Here is a 24,907-nt window from a genome sequence, read left to right on the forward strand (position 1 = left end):
GGGCAGAAAGACTGGCACGACCCTGGACATCCTACAGGTAGGTGAAGATGCTAACCAAGATGCCTCTGTGCCCACCAAATTGGAGCTGACCAGGTGCACCAAAGTGCTCTGCTGAGAACAAAGAGAAGGATTCTGCTAAATCTCCCAACCCTTTACAAACTTAAGAGAAGACTGCTGGAATTAGCATGTTAAAGGATGCCCTGGGTTCCATGGTGTGCTGAGATGTGGGGATTAAAGGAGAAGGTTGGCAGTGCAGGGACACCCAATCAAACAGCCATCTGAGAGTCACCTTAGACATGGAAGAACAATGTCATTTCTGTAACATGACAAAGATGCAACTCAACCTCAACTTAACTCAAGAGTTTCCTAGATGCCAATACTTCCTTCTGCCAGGCTAACTATGAATTTCCAGAAACAAAGGCCCTAAGAACGTGAGGAGGCAGTGACACAAGACCTGACCAGGAAAGTATCCAACAGGAAGTGACAAACTAACATGTTCTGACCCAATTCCTCCTCCAACAGATGAGGAGGCAGAAAGAACCTACAGGCCTGTTTTGAGCCTTAGGGGCTCTGAGCCAAACTCAACCCGTACTGATGCTCACCACAAAACACTACCAGAAGTTTCAGTGTAGACAAAGATGCCTGCATTCTCTTCTTCAGATGGCAGTTTAGCATCAGGTAAATTCGTTTCCATTCCCGGAATCTCGGCAAAGCTTGAGCAGCCCCATTCCACTTCTGGTGCAGGGAATGCCAGCTTTCACACAGCACCAACTACCTGCACCTCTGCCAACACTGGGACTGTGCTTCCTGCCAGGCTGAGCAGCTGCAGCTGGCACCTAACTGAACCTTTTGATGAGCTCCCTACTGACCTGAGAAGCAGATGTTGGCACCTCAGAACTAAACTCATGTCGTTACAAAAATGCTCCTAAAAAAAGCAAATGTGAACTGAGATAAAAGAATAAGAATTCCATTAGGAAATTGGCACTTTGTGCCCAGGTAAATCAGATGCCATCCTACTTGCTGGTGTAAAACAGAACAAGATTCAACCACCAGCGACTTTTCAGAGGAGTTACAAGCATTTTGGTTCCAGAACTTCCCTGTCTGCTCACTGCATCTTCCTGAAGCCTTAAGTGAGACAAGACACTTTTCTACTGTCCTTCCTCCACTCCATGGATTCCTGTCATCCTTCCATTCCTCATTTTACATAGAATACATAGAATAAACCAGGTTGGAAGAGACCTTCAAGATCATCGTGTCCAACCCATCAACCAATCCAACCCACCTAAACAACTAACCCACGGCACCAAGCACCCCATCAAGTCTCCTCATGAACACCTTCAATGATGGCAACTCCACCACCTCCCCAGGCAGCCCATTCCAATGGGCAATCACTCTTTCTGTATAGAACTTCTTCCTAACATCCAACCTAAACCTCCCCGGGCGCAGCCTGAGACTATGTCCTCTTGTTCTGGTACTGGCTGCCTGGGAGAAGAGCCAAACATCCGTCTGGCTACAGCCTCCCTTCAGGTAGTTGTAGAGAGTAATGAGGTCACCCCTGAGTCTCCTTTTCTCCAGGCTAAGCAACCTCAGCTCCCTCAGTCTCTCCTCATAGGGCTTGTGCTCCAAACCCCTCACCAACTTTGTTGCCCTTCTCTGGACTCGTTCCAGCAAGTCAACATCCTTCCTAAACTGAGGGGCCCAGAACTGGACACAGTACTCGAGGTGCGGCCTAACCAGTGCAGTGTACAGGGGCACAATGACCTCCCTGCTCCTGCTGGCCACACTGTTCCCAATGCAGACCAGGATACCATTGGCCCTCCTGGCTGCCTGGGAACACTGCAGGCTCATGTTCAGCCTACCATTGACCAGCACTCCCAGGTCCCTCTCTGCCTGGCTGCTCTCCAGCCACTCTGACCCCAGCCTGTAGCTCTGCATGGGGTTGCTGTGGCCAATGTGCAGAACCCGGCACTTGGATGTGTTCAATCTCATGCCGTTGGACTCTGCCCATCTGCCCAGCCTGTCGAGGTCCCTCTGCAGAGCCTCTCTACCCTCCAGCAGATCAACTCCTGCCCCCAGCTTGGTGTCATCAGCAAATTTACTGATGATGGACTCGATGCCCTCGTCCAGATCATCAATAAAAATGTTAAAGAGCACAGGGCCCAGCACTGATCCCTGGGGCACACCACTAGTGACTGGCTGCCAGCTGGATGTGGCACCATTCACCACCACTCTCTGGGCTCAGCCCTCCAGCCAGTTCCTAACCCATCTCAGTGTGCTCCCATCCAAGCCATGGGCTGACAGCTTGGCCAGGAGTTTGCTGTGGGGGACAGTGTCAAAGACCTTGCTGAGGTGCAGGTAGACTACATCCACAGCCTGCCCCACATCCACCAGGCGGGTCACCTGATCATAGAAGGAGATCAGGTTGGTCAGGCAGGACCTGCCCTTCCTAAATCCATGCTGGCTGGGTCTGATCCCTTGGCCATCCTCTAAGTGCTGTGTGATTGCACTCAAGATGACCTGTTCCATAATCTTTCCTGGCACTGAGGTCAGGCTGACAGGTCTGTAATTCCCTGGTTCATCCAACCAGCCCTTCTTGTGGATGGGCACCACGTTGGCCAGCTTCCAGTCTTCTGGGACCTCTCTAGTGAGCCAGGACTGATGAAAAATGATGGAGAGCGGCTTGGCCAGCTCATCTGCCAGCTCCCTCAGCACCCTAGGAGGGATCCCATCTGGTCCCATGGACTTGTGGGGATCCAAGCAGCTGATGAGAGCTCCAACCTCCTGCTCATAGAACATAGGGAAACTATGCAGCTCCCTGGCTCCTTCTGCCAGCTCTGCAGGCCAGCTGTCTGGAAGACGTTCTGTCCTGCTAGTAAAAATTGAGGCAAAGAAGGTGTTAAGTACCCCTGCCTTTTCCTCATCTTTTGATACAACATTTCCCTCCATGTCAACCAAGGAGTGGAGGTTGTCCTTGCCCTTTATCTTGCTATTCATGTATTTATAGAAGGACTTTTTGTTGTCCTTCACAGCAGAGGCCAGTTTAAGCTCCAAATGTGCTTTTGCCTCCCTAATTTTCTTCCTGCATGATTTGGCTACATCCTTAAACATTCTGTGGGTTGCCTCACCTTTCTTCCAAAGATGATACACCCTCTTTTTTCCCTTTAGTTCTATTAAAAGTTCATTTCCCATCCAGGCTGGCCGTCTGTCCCTTTTTGTCTGAAGAACAGGGAAAAATGCAGCAGTTCCCAAACCAGCCTACAAGAACTCGACTCCTAGTTTCAACAAGGGGTCATTCAGCATCTTTTCCCAGTCTCTCCCCACTCCCAAGTTTTCCCAGGGTTTCTGACCAAGTAGCATTTTTTTTAAAGCTAGGAAATGGAGGAGAGCTCCTTTCCTCACGTGATCACAACACACCAGGCTCTCCTACCTTACCAAAATTCAGAATAACACATTTCAAGTATCTGTAATGTTACTACAAATTCACCTAACTTTCATCAGACAACATCCATGAGCTAACCACTTCCAAATGAACTTGAATAAAGAATTAACAATAACTGAAAAAGAATACAGAAGAATTTCATCTAAGTTTCAGCTCTTACAAACTGCACAGTCCTCCTCCCATTTCAGCTCCTTGAAACCAAGAGCACTTTGCTCTCTGCCTTCAAAAATCTGAATGAGTGACTAAAAAGATAAAAACCCTTAGTTTGAAGTCATATGTAGCTAAGTGTTTTGTCATTTTTCAGGACCACCTGGAAAGTCCTGATAGCAAATGGAGCTCTTCATTTTGAAACCAGAGCATAGGTTTCTTCATGCAGGCTTGGAAGTTTAAGCATCCACCTTTTATTGGGCCATCCCAGAAACCTGCTGCTAAGGTTTACATCCAAGCCTTCACGGTGAGGACAACCAGAGAGGCAAGATACTTTACAAGTCATCAGAACTTGCAGTAATTGGTGTTGCAAGGGGATTAATGAACTTTTCAGTGTGGCCTGTAGGCAAAAGGTTGGCGCATCCAGAAGGAAAATGTGTCCAAGGCACTCAAAACAAAGGCATCAAACAGGTGACCATTCTCCTTAGGCTATTTTAAAACACACTTCTAACCTCTTCTGAGAATCCCAGCCCTAGAAGACAAATGTACAGTGTGACAGAGTTCTCTTCCCTTGTCCTTCCTCAGCTTGGTATTTCTGGTTTGAATAGCCACATGGGAACTCATTGTTTAGATTTGCCTCTGGAGCCCAGTTAACCACAGCTTCCACAAACAGGCCCTTTTGCTGACGCAGTGACTGGAGACACCAGGGTGGTCTGGATCCCTGGTATGTATCTTCTGAGCAGAGCCCAAGCAAAGCTAGGCCTCCCTCATCCAGCACTTGGCCCCTCTGCCTCAAACAGTCCTGTACCCAAACACAAACATGCTGCCTAGAAGATTCCCTTGGACAACAACAGGACTTTACTGCAGCCATTAAAGAATGTTTGAGAAGCTATATAATAGGCAGCCTCTCAAAGCATGGGATCTCCCTGGCAGCTCAAGGGACCACAGGCCAACTCCATCCCCCCCATCAGAAGAATAAATGTTCTGACAGAACCTTGTCATTACAAGTTTTGGTCTAGGTGCCACACCAAGCATGACATGCAGACTTTCAAAACCCTAGCTGAATGTATTCCCCACTTCCCCAGTGAAAGAGAATAAAGGTTCTTTCTTCATGTTATATTTATTGTGACCCCCATTTTCCAGTCCCAAAGGATGCATCTGAAATGGTAAACAGAACATGACTCTGCTCCAATCTTGTTGGATTCCAGCACATGGTCTTACAATCCCGTAACTTTTCCCTGTCCTTAACGAACTCACCACTTACCATGAAACTGTGAAACTATTGGAGGAGTATCTTCATCTAGGTCATCAACTCCCCCTGCAATGGGGTAAGGAGGAATGGAGACTCGAGGCATAACTACCCAGCTGTGGTCTGAGTAGAGTGAGGAGGTCAAGCTTGGCAGCCCAGAATTGTGAGCTATCTGAAAGCCACAGATCTTCTCAATCTGCTGCCAGCGATACAGGCGCTCTCGCAAACATGTCGTCAGCTCAGAGAGGGCTTTCCTGGAGGAAAAGTCAGATTACAGATTACAGAGACTGCCCTTCATGGTAAAGCAAGGGAAAGTCAGACTACAGAGACTGCTCTTCAGGGTGAAGCAAGGGAAAGTCAGATTACAGAGACTGCCCTTCATGGTAAAGCAAGGGAAAGTCAGATTACAGAGACTGCCCTTCATGGTAAAGCAAGGGAAAGTCAGATTACAGAGACTGCCCTTCAGGGTGAAGCAAGGGAAAGTCAGATTACAGAGACTGCTCTTCAGGGTGAAGCAAGGGAAAGTCAGATTACAGAGACTGCTCTTCAGGGTGAAGCAAGGGAAAGTCAGATTACAGAGACTGCTCTTCAGGGTGAAGCAAGGGAAAGTCAGATTACAGAGACTGCTCTTCAGGGTGAAGCAAGGGAAAGTCAGATTACAGAGACTGCTCTTCAGGGTGAAGCAAGGGAAAGTCAGATTACAGAGACTGCTCTTCAGGGTGAAGCAAGGGAAAGTCAGATTACAGAGACTGCTCTTCAGGGTGAAGCAAGGGAAAGTCAGATTACAGAGACTGCTCTTCAGGGTGAAGCAAAGCAGCACAAATTCAGTCACTAGGACTTTCCATATCTTTGCACTACAGTATTTTTCAAGCATTTCACTTCAAAGTGCAAAAAGGGTAAGACACTAAATCCCATCCCTCTCAACAAACCCTGTTGTTCCAGGAATAAATAACCACAGATAATACACATCCTGGTTAACTCTTACTTTGCTTCAAGGATTTTATGGTCCACTTCATCCAGGGATGAGCTGTGTGCAACATGTAACGTTCCAAACACAGTGCTCCTCTTCTTTTTGATCTTTTCTGCCTATAGAGCAAGATAAAATTAAATGCAGAAAGCCAGGAGTTAGTACTTAACACAGATGACAAAGGTTTAGTAATATTGCCAGGTGGCAAACAACTTGGAGGAGAAAAAAAAATACCCAATTTATTTACTACTTCATGAATCTAGCCACAGGTCAGAAAAGTCTTGAAGCACCTGAAGAGGAAGACTCAGTACCTCATCTTTGGCAATGGCTAACTGCATTTCTGCGTGCTGCCTCTTGATGTTGTAATATTGGACTTCAACTTCATGTGTCAGCTGAAGCCACTTCTGTAGAGCTTCAGGAACAGACCAATTGCTTCTTAGCTCAAACTCCTTCTCAGCCTTCTTTAGAGCCATGCGGACCTAGGGAGAAATAAGTGTCACCAAGAGAGCAACTATTACATCTGCTGCTTCTGTCATTTCTCTAAGGACCTTTACACTCCACAGCAGCACACCAAGACTTGAGAGAAGTTTGGTGTATGCCAGGAAGACAACTCTGGCACTTTACTACACTCAGATTCCCTTATTTCCCCCCGCATCATATACAGTCCCTAACATGAGGCTGAAATATTTTGTACCAGGTCACCTTTTATTCAGTACAATAAATCTAATCTATTGCTACTCAGAAGAGTGAGACAAAGCTATGGACTTACAAGACAGGTAAAAAAAAAGCTTTTGAAGATATTTTGTACCATGAATCCAACAACATGATGATAGGATAATGTACAAAGTGAGGGTCTTTTTATAGTTTCAGGATTATTTTACTGGATAATGGTGTGATGGACAGACAAGCATTAGACAAACATCTTAGGCAATGAGACAATCAGCTTAGAATGTTTCCGTTCAGCTCAACCATCAGAGAAAAGCTGCTTTAAACACTCCTGAGGATCCAGTAAAAGCAGGATGCATCTCAAGCCAACACTACAATGACAAACAGCTTGCAGATACCTGCACCAGCTCTTCCTCTGCATACTTGAGCCTGCTGAGCTCACACTCAGCTCCCTCCCTCAGCTCCCTCAGGCGATGAGCTTCCCGTTTGGCATCGTTGATCTCATCCATCATTTTGCGCTCCAGATTTTGCTTCTCCACAGCAACGTTTCTATTCTCCTCTTGTGCCTTCTCAAGCCTTCACAATCAAACAAAAAACATGAGAAAATACACAGCATATGTGTTAGAAGTGCCAGCACTCAGGAGAAGATGCATCCAGCAAGAGGCAATGAGCACAAACCAAAACACAAGAGTTTCCATCTGAATATCACGAAACACTTTTTCACCATGGGGTGACTGGCACAGGATGACCAGGGAGGTGGTAAAGTCTCCATCCTTGGACATGGTCCTGGCCAACCTGTTTTAGATGATCCTGCTTGAGCAGGTAGGGCTGGACAAGATGACCTTCAGAAGTCCCTTCCAACCTGAACCATTCTGTGATAATAAAGACTGTGCAAGCTTCATCGACCAGCAGCAATTACAGCACACAATGTGATGTCCACCTCCGACAAAAGATGCACACTTTTAGGTCAGCCTTCATTAAAGGTGTAGTAAGTTCAAAATACAACTCTTTGTAGGCAACTGAGCTACAGGTGTACTACAGAAGACTACAAATTCTCAGACTGCAAAATCAGCAAGAGACCAGTGCAGGTCTGTTTCAATCTAAGGAGCTTAATGTTCTGTAGGGATTCCATAATCAGCTGTAATTACACGGAAACAAAAGTAGTCTATAGGGGGAAAAAAACCACCCAATCTCTGCTCTCTACCTTCATCTCTAAGTTCACACTGCCTGCTCAAACACCCAGGAGCAATTTATACCCCCAAAAATACACCACTGAAACCACAAATTCCATGCAAAATGCAGACAAACAAAGGCATCTTAAGGCCAATCATTTATGACTGTATTTAGATTTGCATTGAACCCAAAAACAAAAGGACAATCTTAACTTTCTGTTGTTGTTTTTTACCTTTCCTGCAAGTCCAGGAGACTTTGCTCTGCTGTTTGGAGACTTTCCAAGTCCTTCATCATTTTGGTGATGTGTTCTTTGGAGGTTCTGTTCTGTGTGTATGCAAACCAGCAGCCTCCAAAGCCAATCACTATAGACACAGTCAATATAAAATCTTTCATCCAGTTGTGAGGGGGACCTGCACAGAGAACAACATCATCAGGACACAGAAAATAAATTGTGGACTTCTCCCCTACAGAAACTGGTGCCAAACACAATCCCATGCTCATTTATCTCCAACCATAGCACATAAGCAACTCTGCTTTAATGCCTTCTACATAATCTGCACCAAAACATACCTCAGTCTGAGGAAAGCTCACTAACTTTGACAGTACAGAGCTTGTAACTTCATTTAAACGAGTTAAGAGAGTTTTCCCAACACATCATCTCAGACCAGTAGGAACTTGAGTTCTGCTTAAGCTCTCCCCAGTCTGTGCCCTCTGGAATGCCCTATGCTGAGTGTAAAAAACACTTGTACAAAATGCAGTAGATGTAGAAGTAAGTAGTTAACAATGACACTCACAGCAAAGCCTGGACTGTCCAAGCATCCTGTCCCAGATTCACATCTACTTCTTTGTTAGCAAAACTTTGTTTCACAAAAGTACAAGTGACTAAAACCTTTACAGGACAGTTTCTGCTGGCATTAGAAGTGTGATGCCAACACCAAATGCCTTTCTCCCCACTAACAGTCTCCGTCTCAGAGCTCTCAGGGAAACTCAAATCAGCAAGGCCAGCTCTTCACTGCTCTCCAACCTGACCAAGCACCTCTGGCCTCTTGTTCAGCACTGGTTAGGCCACACCTTGAGTACTGTGTCCAGTTTTGGGCCCCTCAGCTTAGGAGAGATGCTGAGTTGCTGGAAGGTGTCCAGAGAAGGGCAACAAAGCTGGGGAGGGGTTTGGAGCACAAGCCCTATGAGGAGAGGCTGAGGGAGCTGGGGTTTAGCCTGGAAAAGAGGAGGCTCAGGGGAGATCTTCTTGCTCTCTACAACTACCTGAAGGGAGGTTGCAGCCAGGTGGGGGTTGGTCTCTTCTCCCAGGCAACCAGCACCAGAACAAGAGGACCCAGTCTCAAGCTGCACCAGGGGAGGTTTAGGCTGGATGTTAGGAAGAAGTTCTTCCCAGGAAGAGTGATTTGCCATTGGAATGGGCTGCCCAGGGAAGTGGTGGAGTCACCATCACTGGAGGTGTTTAGGAAGAGACTGGATGGGGCACTTGGTGCCATGACTAGATGGTGTTGGGTGATAGGTTGGACTCCATGATCTTGAAGGTCTTTTCCAACCTGGTTAATTCTATTCTATTCTACATCTATATCTAGTTGAGGAGTGCCCAATCTGCATAGCACCACCACAGAGCTGGAGCAGAGCACAAGTAAGCATGCAGACCACTGTTGTGGGGCAAGGAGCTGTCTGCACAGGTCAAAACATGTCAGATCTGGAGCTGCTGCCTTTGGTGCATTTAAAATAAGCCTGCATCAAAGGCACTGGTGCTGGGTTTGTATCACCATCTCTCCTGTTCTCTTTCTTGGGGAAAGCCATCCCCTCTCACTTCAGCAGCCCAGCTTACACTGTCCAAGCTAACTGGTAAGTGAATGTCACATTGGCTGTTAGAATCATTTAAACCACGACAAACATTGAGAGGCCACTTCATGTGACACAAAAACCTGTCAGGTGGGGTTATGTCAGAATTTCTACATCAGCTTACATCAAGAAGTGAACCCTTGTCCTGATCCTAGCACCTTGATTAGCTTTTTGAATTCACAGGCCAGGTCCACAAGGCATGCTGCCCAACCTAGAAGCACATCCACGAAATGAACTGTCCTGCCTACAGCATCAATCACTGAAAATATCCTCTGCTGAGTTCCCACAAATGAGAGATACAACAAAAGCTCCAGCAGGCTACTAACGTGTGAGGGGTCCAAACAGCACAACATCCAAGGCCTTCAGCTGAAGCTTCTGCCTGTGGCTCCGGTCGATTATTTTCAGGTGAGAGATCATGAAAGCATGTTCATTGACTGCTATCCTGTTAATGAAGAGATAAAAGGTTACCCATTCTACATGCTATATTCAAACTGGAAAGAAAAGCATCAGCAGCACTTCCCATAGTTAAGTTAAGCAGCTGGAGTGACAGACAGGACATGAGGACAGTAAATAAAAGCATGTGGCAAAGGAAGAACATGAAATCATTTCCCTCATCTTTTCTTTCTGGAACAGTCATGGAATCAATCCAGGTAATGGTGTATTTGCAGACTTGTGACATTAAAATACATGCAAATGTAATGGTGATGCTCAAGAAAAGGGGTTCTGCAGGCAGTCTGTGGTGTATACCCACCCAGCGGATTGGAAGCTGTTCAAAAGGAAGCTCATTACCATACAGAACTGTGTGATGATCAATAAAAGCTTAAACTGCAAGAAACAAAGCTAAGAGAAAAGGAGTGGCAAGGAGCATTTCTAAGTATTTTGTCAGAAAAAGGAGGCTTTCTTGCAGCCAACCACATCGCTGTCTACAACTACCTGAAGGAGGTTATAGCCAGGTGGGGGTTGGTCTCTTCTCCCAGGCAGCCAGAGCCAGAACAAGAGGACACAGTCTCAAGCTGTGCAAGGGGAGGTTTAGGCTGGATGTTTGGAAGAAGTTCTTCATAGAAAGAGTGATTGGCCATTGGAATGGGCTGCCCAGGGAAGTGGTAGAGTCATCATCACCAGTGGTGTTTAGGGAGAGACTGGACAGGGCGCTTGGTGCCATGGTTTAGTTGATCAGATGGTGTTGGATCATAGGTCGGACTCGATGATCTCAAAGGTCTTTTCCAACCTGGTTAATTCTATTCTATTCTATCTTGGTGGACTTAGGTGCACAGAGTTGTTCCCACATGCAGACTAAAACATTAACTTATGGGTCTAGGTTGGGATTTTTTTCTCATTATTTGAAAGTAATCCAGAAGAAAGGTTCACCTGGGAAGTGTTGTTCCATTGACATTGCTGTCTCTAAAGTTCTTCTCATATTGGGGCAGTTCAACAAACTCTGACAGCCACTGAAGAGTGTCCTCTTGAGTCCAGTTATGAACTGGAAGAAAAAGGTAATTTTTGTAAAAATAAATAGCAAGGCACATAGAGAAGCAGCAGAAAAACAGATTACAGTGAACAAGAGGGTTTAGCCAAATACAGCTGCAGAAAAATCAGTTCTAAGATTCACCAAGGTGATCCTGGCATTGTCCCTTGCTCACAATATCCCTCAGGAAAACTGCAAACAAACAAGCATGGAACCAACAGAAACATCTCTTTATTAAAAATTCCATGTGTTGCTTTAAAGTCAGGACAGCATCTTGTGACTTTTATGTGCTTCAACTGAGCTCAGCCTCAAGCCTTTTGTCTTTGCTGTTCCTGCAAAACTCAGCACAGGCCAGCAGGTGCTGGAGCCATCTAAGGCAAGGTCCCAAGATCACTCCCAGGATGGTGGCTTAACGACTTGTTTGCACAAGAATCTTCTTAGAGCCTCAGCCGGCTCCCAAAGAATGAGAGAAGAGAGGAGACTGAAAGAAAATACTGAAAGGCAGCAGAAAGTTAACAGGCAAATACTGAAATCTCTCTCAAAAGTACCTCTATCAGCTGTATGGCATGCAGGACTGTACCCACCCTCCTGCATGAGGCTGGCACTATAAACTAGCAGCATGTAAGAAACCAAAATTCCTAAACCACCTAGAAAGGAAAATCTGTATTTTCCATGTTATTAAATGGAATAGGTTCATTATCTAAGGGGCTTCACACTCTCTAGCAGTCAACAGGTGACTGTTCACACTGCCTGGGACTCTCATTCGAAGATCCTTCCTTAGTTTCCCCTGTGAGCTGCACATAAAGCCATTAGAAGCAGAGCAAGGCCAGACACTCCCCTCAAATCATCTGAGCCTTACTCACACTGTTCACTACAGCCAAGAAAGCCAGACCAAAGATACAGACACCAGACACATCAGATACTTCTGGTATTACTGCGGCCTGACCTTCTGAAGAGCTGCTCCTCAGTTAGATGAACAATTGCAGGGAAATCCTTTTCTCTGATAATTGACTTGCAATGCTTGCACTGAACAAGATCTCTGGCGACTAAGGAGCATTTACATTTGAAGAGATGAGGCTAAAAACCACTGGTAAAAACACAGGTGCACAGCAAACTCTTACCCAATGCATGACCTCAGACTGCACTTTGATGACTTCCCACATTCCCAGCACGAACCAATGGCATGTTCCTACTTTCATTCTTTTTGTTACCACTTTTAGCTGTTTAACTAATATCAACTATTAGATCTCTCTAAGGTCACCATTAGAGTAACCCCTTCTGACTGGGGTGGGGAAAAGTGAAGCATTTTCCCCCTGACAGCTCTAACATTTCCAAAGGAAATCGACAGCAGCTGGGCTGAACCAGCACTTAACCAAGTTTACACACTTAGGAGGAGCAGTACCAGAGTCATGAAATGGAGATCATCCATTTACTACTCTAAACTACTTGGTGGGGGGGAAAACTGTTGAATGATGTCTATTTCAGGAGCCACCATCACTTCCAGCTCTTCTGCTTTACCTACCTTCAGACGTTTTCCAGCGTCTCCACAGATCCTCAATGGTGATGTGTTTGTCTTCTCTGTGCAGGTGACTGTGCTTGTTAGAGGCATCCTTGTACTGCATATCTTCCCTCAGAAACTGCAGAAAAGGGAAAACATTCAGCTGAAATGCTAAAACAACAACTTCTAAGCAGAACCTACATGGAAAGCAGGCAGAGAAGAACCTTTATGACTTCTTCCCCAAGCGAGCACCACACAATTCATGTAGGCTGACTACATCAAAACCTCAGCAAGCAAATTAAATACCCTTAGAGGGTTTGATTTTCCACCATGATTCAATCCTAGAGATGCTGAAGGTGCAGCTGTTGGCACACCAGGTTTAACAACATGATCAGTGCGCCATATATTCACCTGAATGACAAGAATGCACCATGCAGGTAACGCTGCACACTCCTGAAAACATTTAACCACCTTCACCTCCTTGGAGACAAGACCAGGTAAGACTTGAAAATGTGCCAGTCCTTTCTGGATGAGTAACACCTGGATCCTGCTACACCAGTTAAATGCTTGAGGGATGAGAGAAAGGTGTTGGCTAAGGATTATTAGAATCTTTTGATTAGACAACAAAAATTTGACTTGTATTTCATCAAATTAAAACACAGAAGGCATCTTAGGGCCAATTTCTCCTCACTAATCACTCTTCAGTGACTCCACTCCAAACACAGAAGCATTACACAAGGCTGTTTCACCCTCAGTAATTAGCAGAAAGCCTGTGTCACACCTTGCCTTTTAGTTGACAAGACAAGAAGGGAGATCTGCAGTCACATCTTGCTTTTATCAGTCTTCACAAGCCACTACCAATGGGTTATCCAAAGGCATACAAGACAAACAGCAAGGAACACTAAAACCCATTTTCTTTTTGTCTCACACAGACCTAGAGAAGTTCGAACTCTGATTAGAACACACCTCCCATGGATAGTGGAAACCTCCCATAGGAATGTCCCTAAAAGCACAGCATGAGCAGTCTCTGTGGGTGGAGACCAGAAAGCTAACATGAAAGCCAAATGATCTTCCACAGCAGATCGCTTGCTCACTGCAGCTCCTGAAGGATAAAGCTGCTCAAGCGAAACCAACTACAGATAGTCATGACAGCTAACTCAAAACCCAGCTTTGGATGAGGCTGCTCAGATGTCATCACAAGGAAGGAGGTCATGCTAAAGATGCACTGCCAAAGACCTCCCTTCTTAGAACACAACAAGCAGAGGACTGAGTGCTGCAGCTGTATGCAGACCTGAATATCTGCTGCAGAACCTCTGCTGCAGATTCCACAGCCCAGCTGAGAACTCTGACCACTTCCTAAACCCATCAAACCACCATGGACCTGGCACAGAAAGTGTGCAGCCAAAGGCAGATTATCTTACTTGTTTCTATTCTATTAAAGGGTAAACTGAAGGAACCAAACAAAGAGAGAACTAAACTTCATCTTGTTTCAGAGTGTCTCTAAGCCTTTCCAGAGTGAAGCGCAGCCTCTGAATGTCAGACATTTGTTTTACAAATGGACGTCACAGGCTGATGGAGCTTGCAAAGAGGAAGAGAATGGAATGCAAAGCATGGATACAAGGAGGACATGAACTGTCCAGGAGTGGGTTCAGGGGAGGACACAGACGACCTGAGAGCTAGAACATATCCTCTACAAAGACAGGCAGAGAGTTTGGCTTGTTCATGCTGGACAAGAGAAGGCTCCAGGGAGACCTAGAAGCCTTCCAGGATTTGAAGGGAGGTGGCAGAGAGCTGGAGACGGACTTTTGACAAAGGCATGGAGGGATGGGGATGAAGAATGATAGCTTCAAACTGGAAGAAGCTGGATTGAGATGAGACATGAGAAGGAAATTCTTTCCCATGAGGGTGGTGAGGCACTGGAACAAGTTGCCCAGGGAGGCTGTAGATGCCCCCTCCCTGGAGGTGTTCAGGGCCAGGCTGGATGAGGGGGTTGGAACTAGATGATTGTTAAGGTCCCTTCCAACTCAAACCATTCTATGAGTCTGTGATGGTTCTATATATAAAGGTTTCAGTATATTGTGCGTCTCCTTAGCTCAATCTCATGCCTCAGAGAAGTTTTGTTCATAGGAAATAAACTCACCTTTTTCTCATTTCTAGTTGTCAGCAAAGGTTGGTTTTTAAATACTGTAGGACAAGAACATCTGAGCATTTACAGGTCCTGCCAAGGAAAATCTGAGGTGCTGTTAGAAGGAATACATTCAGGGCTGGGAATAAAGATGAGGATGCCAACTGCTACAGAGAAAAAGCTGCAAGGTCATCATCTCACCCCCAAGCACCAAGAAAGCATTCTGATTTTGGAAATGGGATGGACACAGGTTACCTTGGCAGCCAGAGAAGCAATGCAAACAGCACCTAGATGGTCTTCAAGATCCCTTCCAACCCAAACCACTCTATGAATTTATGAAAACTTGCAGTTCCATGTCATTGTGCTGCAGAACCCACAGAGGGAGCAAGAGCTAAGGCAAGAATTAACTCCACTGGCTGTACAACAAGGGGTGTGGGGGGGTGGTGGGGGCTGCGAATTTCACCACTAATCACAAATCACAGCTTCAAGCACAGCATTTCCCAGGGGAAGAGGATGGCAGACTTCTATTCCTCAGAGAGGTCCTCTGATACCAGAGGGTCACAACAGTAAAATTACAGCTGGGAGAGCCAGAAAGGGGCCATCAAGTTTTGAAGAGAGGACACATTTGCTAATGAAAAAATACAGACCATCACCTTTCTTCTGTTTGAAAGAGCTTTGTTTCAAAACTAGCCTCCTATGGAATTTCTCCTTTAAGAACACAGGGATTGTGTCCTAGCTTGAAGAAATCCTTAAAAACACAACTACTCTAGTAAAAAGAGAGTGTGGTTTTTTTGTTCCATGTCATGGCAGCTAATCTCTCTTCTGTTGCCCTGGTCATTAAGTATACAAAGAAAAGGTTAGAAAAATAACTCTAAATAGGGAGGTTAAAAGAATAAGCTCCAAAAGAAAACATCTAAGGATTGTCTTGGCCAACATAATTAAGAGAGAGAGAAGGCCTTTTAAAGACTACAAAGCTGAAAGCAAGAAGGCAGCAGATAAGTTACCCAAAAACTCTATGTGAAACAAAAAATAGAATAATTTGTCAAAGGAGTTACTTCAAAAAACAAGTAGAGAACAGAAGGAAAAAACACCACACCTAGGCTGGAAACTGGACTTTTGATCCCAAAAGTACCATAGGAACTGTGCCTCTACAAAGAAATACTGGAACAGGTTGCTCAAGAGATGTAGTTGAGGCCCCATACCTGAAGACATTCAAGGTCACACTTGATGGGGCCCTGAACAACTTGCTCTAGTTGGAGATGTCCCTGCTGACTGCAAGGGGTGCTGGACAAAATGTCTTTTGAGGGTCCCTTCCAACCTAGTGCATTCTCTGGTTCTGTGACTCACACCCCAAACCCCAAGGTTCAGCAGAGTAATAGGTGGAGAGGAAACTTTCTCCTCCCTGGAGAGGACAGGACTTGTGGAGCCCTGGAAAAAGAGTTAAAAGGTCAACTGTGCCACAGCCTTCTTTTCAGGAAGTCTTCAGTACCCTAACATTCACTAAAATCCAGTCAACTTACAACCAAAAACCTGAAGCAAGAACCACAGCCACCACAAGAACACCCAAACATACAAACAAAAGCCAAACAAAAAATTCCAACCCTCCACAAAAAGGAACAAAGATACCCTAGATGGAGAGAGAGCACCTGGGGACTGAAGGCCCATGCAGCACCACACAAAGTTAAAACATGTTAAAATATGGAAGCCACAAGAAATTCCTGCTCCCTGAAGGAAAAATGAACAATGGCATCCTTTAGCAGTGAACAGTCAACTGCAGCTCCTTGCCTGCAGGAAGTGCTCCCATGCTGTGTTTATATCCATGTTTACATTCTGCTCTGGCTAGGGTCTCAAGTTTATGATTTTCTGTTTCACCAACTTAAAATAGCTCCTTTAACTGACAAGTTTACTTCAGGAGCAATTAGTAACATCTTCTGGCTAAGGATTCTTGGCTTCCTTGAGCATCTAGTCCTTAAACAGTGTTACTGCCTTCACTTCTATCCCTTCAGAAGAAACTCTGCACCACTTGGAACTCCAGCTTTCCTGTAATCCCACCCCCAGGTAGAGCATGGTCAGACACTCTTTGGTACATCCCCTCATGCAGTGTCACACTTGGTGACTCAGTTATGATGGCAACTGTGCTTTTAAGAGGCAACATGCTATAGTTAGTGATGGCTTCAAACTGGAAGATGATGGATTGAGATGAAACATGAGGAAGAAATTCTTCCCCACGAGGGTGGTGAGGCACTGGAAGAGGTTGCCCACAGAAGCTCCAAGTGTGGCACTGTTCATAGCCAGGTTGGACAAAGCCTTGAGCAAGCTGGGCTAGTAGGAGGTGTCCTTGCCCATGGAAAAGGGTTGGAACCAGACGATCCCAAAGGTCCCTTCCAACCCAAAGCACTCTGGGATTCTATGATTCCAGAAGCATTAAGTTATCACTGAAAGGAAATTACAAGAAAGGCTGATGAAAGTAAAACTGTCAGGTAGGATGGACAGTGTACACAGCTGCCTACTCTACAGAAATGGCTTCTAGAGAGGTTCCCTGGTAAGATTAGGAATGTGTTCAAGTACAATACAAATATTACTGGGAAAATATAGCCTGTGGCCATCAAAGTGCCACCAAGTCTATCTTAACTAAGCTGCAAACTGTATTGCAAAAGGATTATTACAGCTGAAAATTGTACCTATTGTACAGCAAAGTCCACTTTGCAACCTCTTCACAGCCAGGCCAGAATTCCCCGGGGGACATTTCCCTGTGGCAGGTCTGAATGCCTGCAGTGCTACAGAAACAGGAGCAGACAGCTCAATATTAGCTTAAGTAGCTCCAAGGAGGCAAGACATGAAGTGGATCTGATCCAAGTCACCTTGGTGCAAGTTACCATGCAACCATGGCTGTGATCACAAAGGCTGCCTCTCCACAGGGCTGCTCTGCACAGGTAAAGCTGTAGATGGCATTGAGCTGGAACAGGAGAGATTCAGACTGGAGATTTGGAAGAAATTCTTTGCAGTAAGGGTGGTGCGACACTGGAAAGGTTGCCCATGGAGTTTGTGGATGCCCCCTCCCTGGTGGTGTTCAAGGTCAGATTGGATGAAGCACTGAGCAACTTGGTGGAAGGTGTCCCTGCCCATGGTGGGAGGGTTGAAACTAGATGATCTTTAAGGTTCCTTTCCAAACCAAACCATTTCATGAATCATGTTTTCAGGCATGACCTGGCTCCTTCCTACCCTGCTCTGAAAACACAGGCTCTGTGGACATGCTAGAGCTGCTGGCAGAACTCCAGGAGGCTAAACATCTGTAAGACACTCTTCCTGGGGACAAATACATTAGCAGATGAATGATAAAACTCAGTGGCCTCCTCCCCACCCAAACAAAAAAACACAACCAAAACCCCAACAACAACCACAACAAAAAACCAAAACACACACACACAAAAATATCAACCAATCAACCAACCAAAACAGAAAAATAGCACACAATACATGTACCAGCTCTACAATAAAATAAGAGAATTAAACCAATCCAATAGCTCTGGGGGTGTGGGGTGGGGTGGGGAAGGGGGAATGTTTGCTGAGCTGGTCAGGAAGCTCAAAACACTCATTTGAACTTACTGGTAGCAGGTTCTTGCCCAGCCAGATGCAAAACCGCCACAGAAGCCATCCCAGTTTCATGCAAAGCAGTGAAAATGTTCTCGGTTTCTGCCTCACTGCAGCAGGTCTCTTCCCACCAGGCAGAGCTCTACCCAGCCAAATGACACTGAGCTGCACACTGGTTTACACAAAGGTGAGCACCAGCTCAGGCACCTTGATTACAGAAATCAAAAGGATGTAACCAGAAGTCAAGCTAACTTTAAAGGGTATTCATCATCTTGCTGATTGTGTATTTGCAGACAACAACATGAAGAAGGAGCTCAGTCTATAGCAAAACCTCTCCTAACAGAAACACCTGGGGTAGGTTCCTGAAATTTAACAAGGTCCCAAGAGGCACTGAACAAAGAGATCAGGCTTTTGAAGTATGCCATCTACTATTATGTTTTAACAACTGTTCCACATACTGCTGTACTTCCCCTTCATCCAAAACCTTCTGCTAACTCTGTAGTCCAAGATGTACCCACCAAAAGGAAGACAAAATCTGTGTCTACATTTGGTTTTGTTACAGCCACAGGAGGGCTGTTCGCTTAGAGCCATCCTGAGTCCAATGTTCACTTCTCAAAGTGTTGTTTTCACTTTCTGCTTCTGATATCCAAAATACACACACTGAAAATGGGAGCTCCACACCACCTTGTGGGATCCAATTCCTCAGGATTTCCTGTCCTGGAATTTCTTGCCATCTTGCCCAAAGCACTTAGCACTTCCTGCTGTCCAGAACTGATTACTGAAATCATCATAGAATTGTTTCAGTTGGAAAAGACCTCTAAGAACATAAGAGTCCAACCATCAGATGATGCAGGCAGCTCCTCCCCTCAAGACTGAGGGAGCTGAGGTTGCTTGGCCTGGAGAAGAGGAGACCCAGAGGAGACCTTATTGCTCTCTGCAACTACCTGAGGGGAGGTTGTGGACAGGCAGAGGTTGGTCTCTTTCTCCCAGGCAACCAGCAGCAGAACAGGAGGACACAGTCTCAAGCTGCACCAGGGGAGGTTTGGGCTGGATGTTAGGAGGAAGTTCTCCATAGAAAGAGTGACTGCCCGTTGGAATAGGCTGCCCAGGGAGGTAGTGGAGTCACCATCACTGGAGGTGTTTAGGAGGAGACTCGATAGGCTGCTTGGTTGCATGGTTTAGTTGATTAGGTGGTGTTGGATGATAGGTTGGACACGATCTTGAAGGTCTCTTCCAACCTGGTTTATTCTATTCAATTAAACCCAAATACACTCAGTAGATGATGTCAGCAAACACCAGATTCACACAAAAACACACCCCACCAAAACCACAAACTCTTCCTATTTTCAGCCTTTTCTGGAGTTTCAGGAACAAGTATCTCCAGCACGGTGGTGCAAAGCAATCGGAACCTCAGCTGCCCAATTCCAGAGTAGCATGCAGAAGGAGCTGCTCCTCCTAGGTGGCTTCTTGCCCTCCTCTCTCCACCGTTTTCATCACCACGAGGGCTAGGCTGTCTCTGCTCCAAACTTGAAAATCCTGTTTCACTTTTTTTTTTTTGATCTCTTACATAATTCCAGAACAAAAATACCTACCAGCTCCTCTCTGCGCAGACTGCACAGCCAGTCTCCATCCCAGCTGCAATCCAGAACCATCCCACATGGAGAAGTGAAGATGTTAAGCTTCATTTCCCCAGATTCCCCCAGCAAGCTTGCAAAATAGCCTGTGCTGCAAAGGTGTGAGCACCACTTTAATTGCTCAAAGAATGGAGACATAATGAACCACGAATATGACTAGCAAATTAATTACATGATAAAACACCACTGCTGAGAGCATGAACTGGTTCTCCTTTACTGTAACCCTTTTAATCACCATTTCAGGAGGGTGTGCTGAAGCAGATGTTCCTGAACTCACCCCACTTGGATCAGCTGTTTATTTTTAACTGCATTGTTTACACTTGGAGCTGCATCTTCTCCATTTTTATTTCCTCCTGGATGCTTTCCTTGACTTTGTTTCTTTTTTCAGACTCCAGTTCCCAAACACCACAGCATACTCTCTCAAGACATGATGGTTGTTTCACCACCCCTGGATTATTTTCAACTTGGATGCCAATATGCCCTGGAGCCTTCCAACAACAGCTTTCAGAGCCTATCCCTTTAGAAATGGTCACTTCAAAGGAAGCTCTTGGACTGCCAAGCATCCTGCTCCTGCTAAGCTCACTGCAGCCCAAATGCTATATTGCCATTGCTATTCCTGATGAGATCATGCTAGCTGCTTTTTCTGCTTTGATCACTCTGTAGGAGACAATCATCCTTCCTGTTAGAGCCCACTAAGGATAGATTCTTCTTGATGCTTGCCTACAGACAACATTCTAAGTTAAAGCACTTCTCCATATCACCGCTGAGGTTCTAACTGCTTTAACCATACTGTTAAAAGCCACTCCCTGTTTTGTGCCCTCAGTACTGCAGTCCCTCTCCCTCTCCTGATTTTTGGTGGCTGTAATTCTGCAAGTGCTTTCATTAAAAAAAAAAAAATAAAATGTGAAGATAAGTATCCAGAGATCCCACTGACAGCTGTACATTGGTGCCATTAGGTGGCTGTCACACTAGACACACAGGTATTAATATTTAAAAAACAGCAACTTCCCATGCAGCGCTACAGGCTGGGGTCAGAGTGGCTGCAGAGCAGCCAGGCAGAAAGGGACCTGGGAGTACTGGTTGACAGTAGGCTGAACATGAGCCTGCAGTGTGCCCAGGTGGACAAGAAGGCTAAGGGCATCCTGGCCTGGATCAGGAACAGTGTGGCCAGCAGGAGCAGGGAGGTCATTGTGCCCCTGTACTCAGCACTGGGTAGGCCACACCTTGAGTACTGTGTCCAGTTCTGGGCCCCTCAGTTTAGGAAGGATGTTGAGTTGCTGGAACATGTTCAGAGAAGGGCAACAAAGCTGGGGAGGGGTTTGGAGCACAAGCCCTGTGAGGAGAGGCTGAGGGAGCTGGGGTTGCATAGCCTGGAGAAGAGGAGGCTCAGGGGAGACCTTATCGCTGTCTACAGCTACCTGAAGGGAGGTTATAGCCAGGCGGGGGTTGGTCTCTTCTCCCAGGCAACCAGCACCAGAACAAGAGGACACAGTCTCAAGCTGCACCAGGACAGGTTTAGGCTGGATGTTAGGAAGAAGTTCTTCATAGAGAGAGTGATTGGCCATTGGAGTGGGCTGCCCAGGGAGGTGGTGGAGTCACCATCACTGGAGGAGTTTAGGAAGAGACTGGCTGGGGTGCTTGGTGCCATGGTTCAGTTGATGAGATGGTGTTGGGTGATAGGTTGGACTCGATCTCAAAGGTCTTTTCCAACCTGGTTAATTCTATTCTATTTCGACAGCACTACTCCTCGAGGAAGTGGACTGACGCAGGATCCAGAGAGAGTGGTTCTCAGGAAACAGGAAAAACCTATGGAAATTGTGAGCACAAGCTAAGTCTTTGCTGTTTCTGCCTCTTCATCATGAGAACAGGTTTGGCACACGTGGTGCAGCAGGTGCTTCCTGAGACAGATCACCTTCCACCGCAACATTAAAACCTTTCTGAGCAATAAGTTCTCCTTCCAGCTACCCCTTCACAGCCAACCTCTCAGCCAGCTTAAACTGCAATCTTCTGTGTGTTCATAATAAAGTGAGAATCAATATTCTGTATGTTAATAACAAAGTGGTAATAGCAGGACACAGACTGGGTAGAAAAATTCACATTAGCCTGCCCTGACAGTAAGCAGAGTCTTTTCCCACATCCTTCCTTTTAACTCTGTGCTCTGCCACACTCCCTGGCTTTCATACTGTGAGAGCCTACTTCACAGCAATTAGTAACTGCAGAGTAAAGCATACTCTAAATTATAACAGAAATTTATTATCTAACCCCTTTTATACCACAAATTTATTACCTACACCTTTATGTTGTTGTTTTGTTTCAGTTATGCTTGTATTGAAGTACAATGTTCTACGCTGACAATTCAGGGCAAGTTATGTGACACCTGAATGCAAAACAAAGCTACATGAGTAGCTCTGATAAAAGCTCTTTCCTGCCCCTCCCCCACCCCCACCCCCAAGTATTGTGTAATTAGAATTAGCAAAGCATCTTCTGGTGAATTTAAAAGGTCAAGTTTTTCATTTTTATAAACCTGTGTCATGGTTTAAGAGCTGAACCTATGACTGTCTCTAGTCTATGACTCTCTACCCATCTAACCTTGGGTAACAGACCAAAGAATAAGGAAAGAAAAAGGCAAAAAAACCCCACCACAAAACACCACAATCTAACCAGCCCAGGCTCAGACCACAGCCCCTCTATCCTCCTTAGAGGACTCCAACAAATCCCTCATGTGTTTCCATGACTAATGAATCCCATGCTAAAAATTTAGATCAAGTTTCCCCACATCAGATTCCTCAAGGTCAAAGATAAGCTTCTTTCCAGTCTGCACAAAGGAGATCCAAAAGGCTTGCAGTATCAGACAATTCTGGGGGGAAATAAAAAGTTTCTTGTCACAGTTCAGATTCTTTTACACCCTAGGGAAGCTCTCTACAGAATTATTGTGTGTGAGACAATTTCACAAGGGGAAAAAAAAATCAAACTGCAACACAAAACATGGCATGAGGAACACTAGGAAGAATAGTAGCATGTAGATGAAGTGTCTGCAACTGCTGCTGGGAGTTCTTGGATTAGCAAATTAAAAGATAAAATAAATAGAGCAACATCTTTAGCTCTGCTTACCTTCCACTCTCAAAATAAGTTATGTACAAGAACTTTCTTCCTGAGTGTAACTAATCACTTGGAATTTGTTTCAAAGGCTTTAGTGATGGTTAAACAGCAGAAATTTACTGGTCTTTGCCACCTTTTTCTGCCAATCAACACATTCAATATGCTGCTCTCCCAAGAGTCAAGGAGTGAATTGCACATCAGCTTTACTTCCAGGAAAGCCTTTTTTACTTAATCATTCCTCCTTCTTACTTAAAACAAGCAGCATCACCCACTGTGACAGAACAAAACAAAACCCCGGGTTTGAAAAAGCATGGATTAGGACTTGTTTAGTGCATATTCAGACCTGCTGCCATCAGGTGACAACAGAACTCTGGAAGCCAGCTTTGAAGGTTGTGGTAAGGATGCAGTGAGAGATCACTCCCTTGGATTTGCAATTAAATTGTATTTCTCATTAAATTTCGAGGTTTGAATTTCCTGCCTTGGAAGAAAGCACTCTCTGGAAATCCATATTCATCAACGATTTGCATGGAAACTACATGAAGGGGACAAAAAAAAAACTAACTGGTGGGGTTATGATTAAATATTTATTCCATTATTAAAAATGAGCTGGCAGAGAAAAGGGGCATGTTTCTGTCAGCTTATTCTGAGCTCAGCAGTGGTTTGTATATACATTTTTTACTCATCCCTCATTACCCAGCTACAACAAACTGTTCTAATTTCAGGCATTTTAACAGCTTTTCAGAGTAGCTGCTCTTGCTTGGGTTTATCTCAACACTGCTCTGGGACAGGAAGAAACTTAAGGTCAGATACAAAGAGAGTCCAGTGGAAATCAGGGCAGATCACTGGGACACTAGTAAAAAGTTTCCCATGTACAAAAATTGCAGGGTTTGGGTTTTGTTTGTTGGTGGTTTTGGTTTGTTGTCATTTTGGGGCAGTTTTTGGGTGGTTTGTTTTGAGCTGTGTTTTGTGGGGGTTTTTTTTGGTTGGTTTTGTTGTTGTTGTTGTTTGTTTTTTTTAAACTGTGTTTTTTGTTTGATTAATTGGCTGGTTTTGTTTGATTGGGTTTTTTTGAAAGGGGGAAACAGGTTTGTTCAGGGCTTTTTTTCTTGTTGGGTTTTGGTTTGCTTTATGTATTTATTTCCTTAACTTCCACTACAACAAATGCAGCACAAGCCAGGAGAATCACACCCTGCTGAGAAGTTCCTCAGGAAGCCCACACCAGTGTCCCAGTTTGCAGACTGGACCTTGCCTGTCCCAGACATCAATGACAGGAACCAGACACTCTGTGACAACAGAGATAGACTATTTCCAGTTCCTCAGCCGCTTGGCCACAACACCCCCTCAGGTGCAGGGCAGGTTTTTCCCTCCAAAGTTACAAGGCCCATGATTTCACTCTGGGCTATTCTCTCTCTTGTCCTGTATTCCTTCAGAGAATTCCTAACGGTCAAGCAACAGCCACTGCTTGTACAGCCACACATGAAGGTACCTCAAGCCTGTACCCTGACACCTGCCAGAAAGCAAAAGCAGCAAGAACCAAGAAAGCTACAAGGGCAAGTCCTTTGCCATGACCAGCAGGAGCCCACCCAGCCAATTCATTCAAGCACAACCATGATCAGCTCCAGGCAGGTCTGAATAACCTTCCCTAGCTCATGGACTTCATCTAACATTAGCCTACAGCAGGAAGCACTTGCTACTTTAGCATGAAATGTTAGCAAAGCCACCTAAGAAAGCTTTCTAGACTGGAGTAGGTATTGTCTTGCACCATTAAGTGCCTGGAAGAGCTCTAAGGCAAACAGTAAAGCCCAGGAATGTCTTCAGCGAGAAAAACCTTAGAACAAAGAAGCTAAAAGGTGGCAGATCACACCAGCTGGGGGTCACATTCTGCCAGCAAAACCAACACCATTTCCCTGCCTCTTACACTAATCACAAAAAGAGCAGCTTAAATTCAGAGCTGCACAAAAATTCCCTCCAGACTGGAGCAGTGGGCAGTAATAGTCCATTTTAGA

The 24,907-nt window shown here is 45.3% G+C and overlaps 1 protein-coding gene across 4 annotated transcripts in view; it reads right to left on the bottom strand.

Annotated features, from left to right (window-relative positions):
* STIM2 (stromal interaction molecule 2) overlaps window positions 1–24,907 on the bottom strand; it is a 70,758-nt gene that overhangs the window by 1,870 nt on the left and 43,981 nt on the right. For all 4 annotated transcript variants that reach the window (XM_054164227.1, XM_054164245.1, XM_054164239.1 and 1 more), the window contains exons 3-10: window positions 12,477–12,591; window positions 10,858–10,969; window positions 9,816–9,931; window positions 7,874–8,051; window positions 6,867–7,044; window positions 6,114–6,281; window positions 5,821–5,921; window positions 4,851–5,089 (exon numbers count right to left, since the gene is read on the bottom strand). In XM_054164227.1, the coding sequence (XP_054020202.1) occupies window positions 4,851–5,089; window positions 5,821–5,921; window positions 6,114–6,281; window positions 6,867–7,044; window positions 7,874–8,051; window positions 9,816–9,931; window positions 10,858–10,969; window positions 12,477–12,591 (1,207 nt within the window). The remainder of the gene's footprint in view (window positions 1–4,850; window positions 5,090–5,820; window positions 5,922–6,113; window positions 6,282–6,866; window positions 7,045–7,873; window positions 8,052–9,815; window positions 9,932–10,857; window positions 10,970–12,476; window positions 12,592–24,907) is intronic.

The sequence above is a fragment of the Dryobates pubescens genome, chromosome 1, assembly GCF_014839835.1.
Source record: "Dryobates pubescens isolate bDryPub1 chromosome 1, bDryPub1.pri, whole genome shotgun sequence".
NCBI lineage: Eukaryota > Metazoa > Chordata > Aves > Piciformes > Picidae > Dryobates > Dryobates pubescens.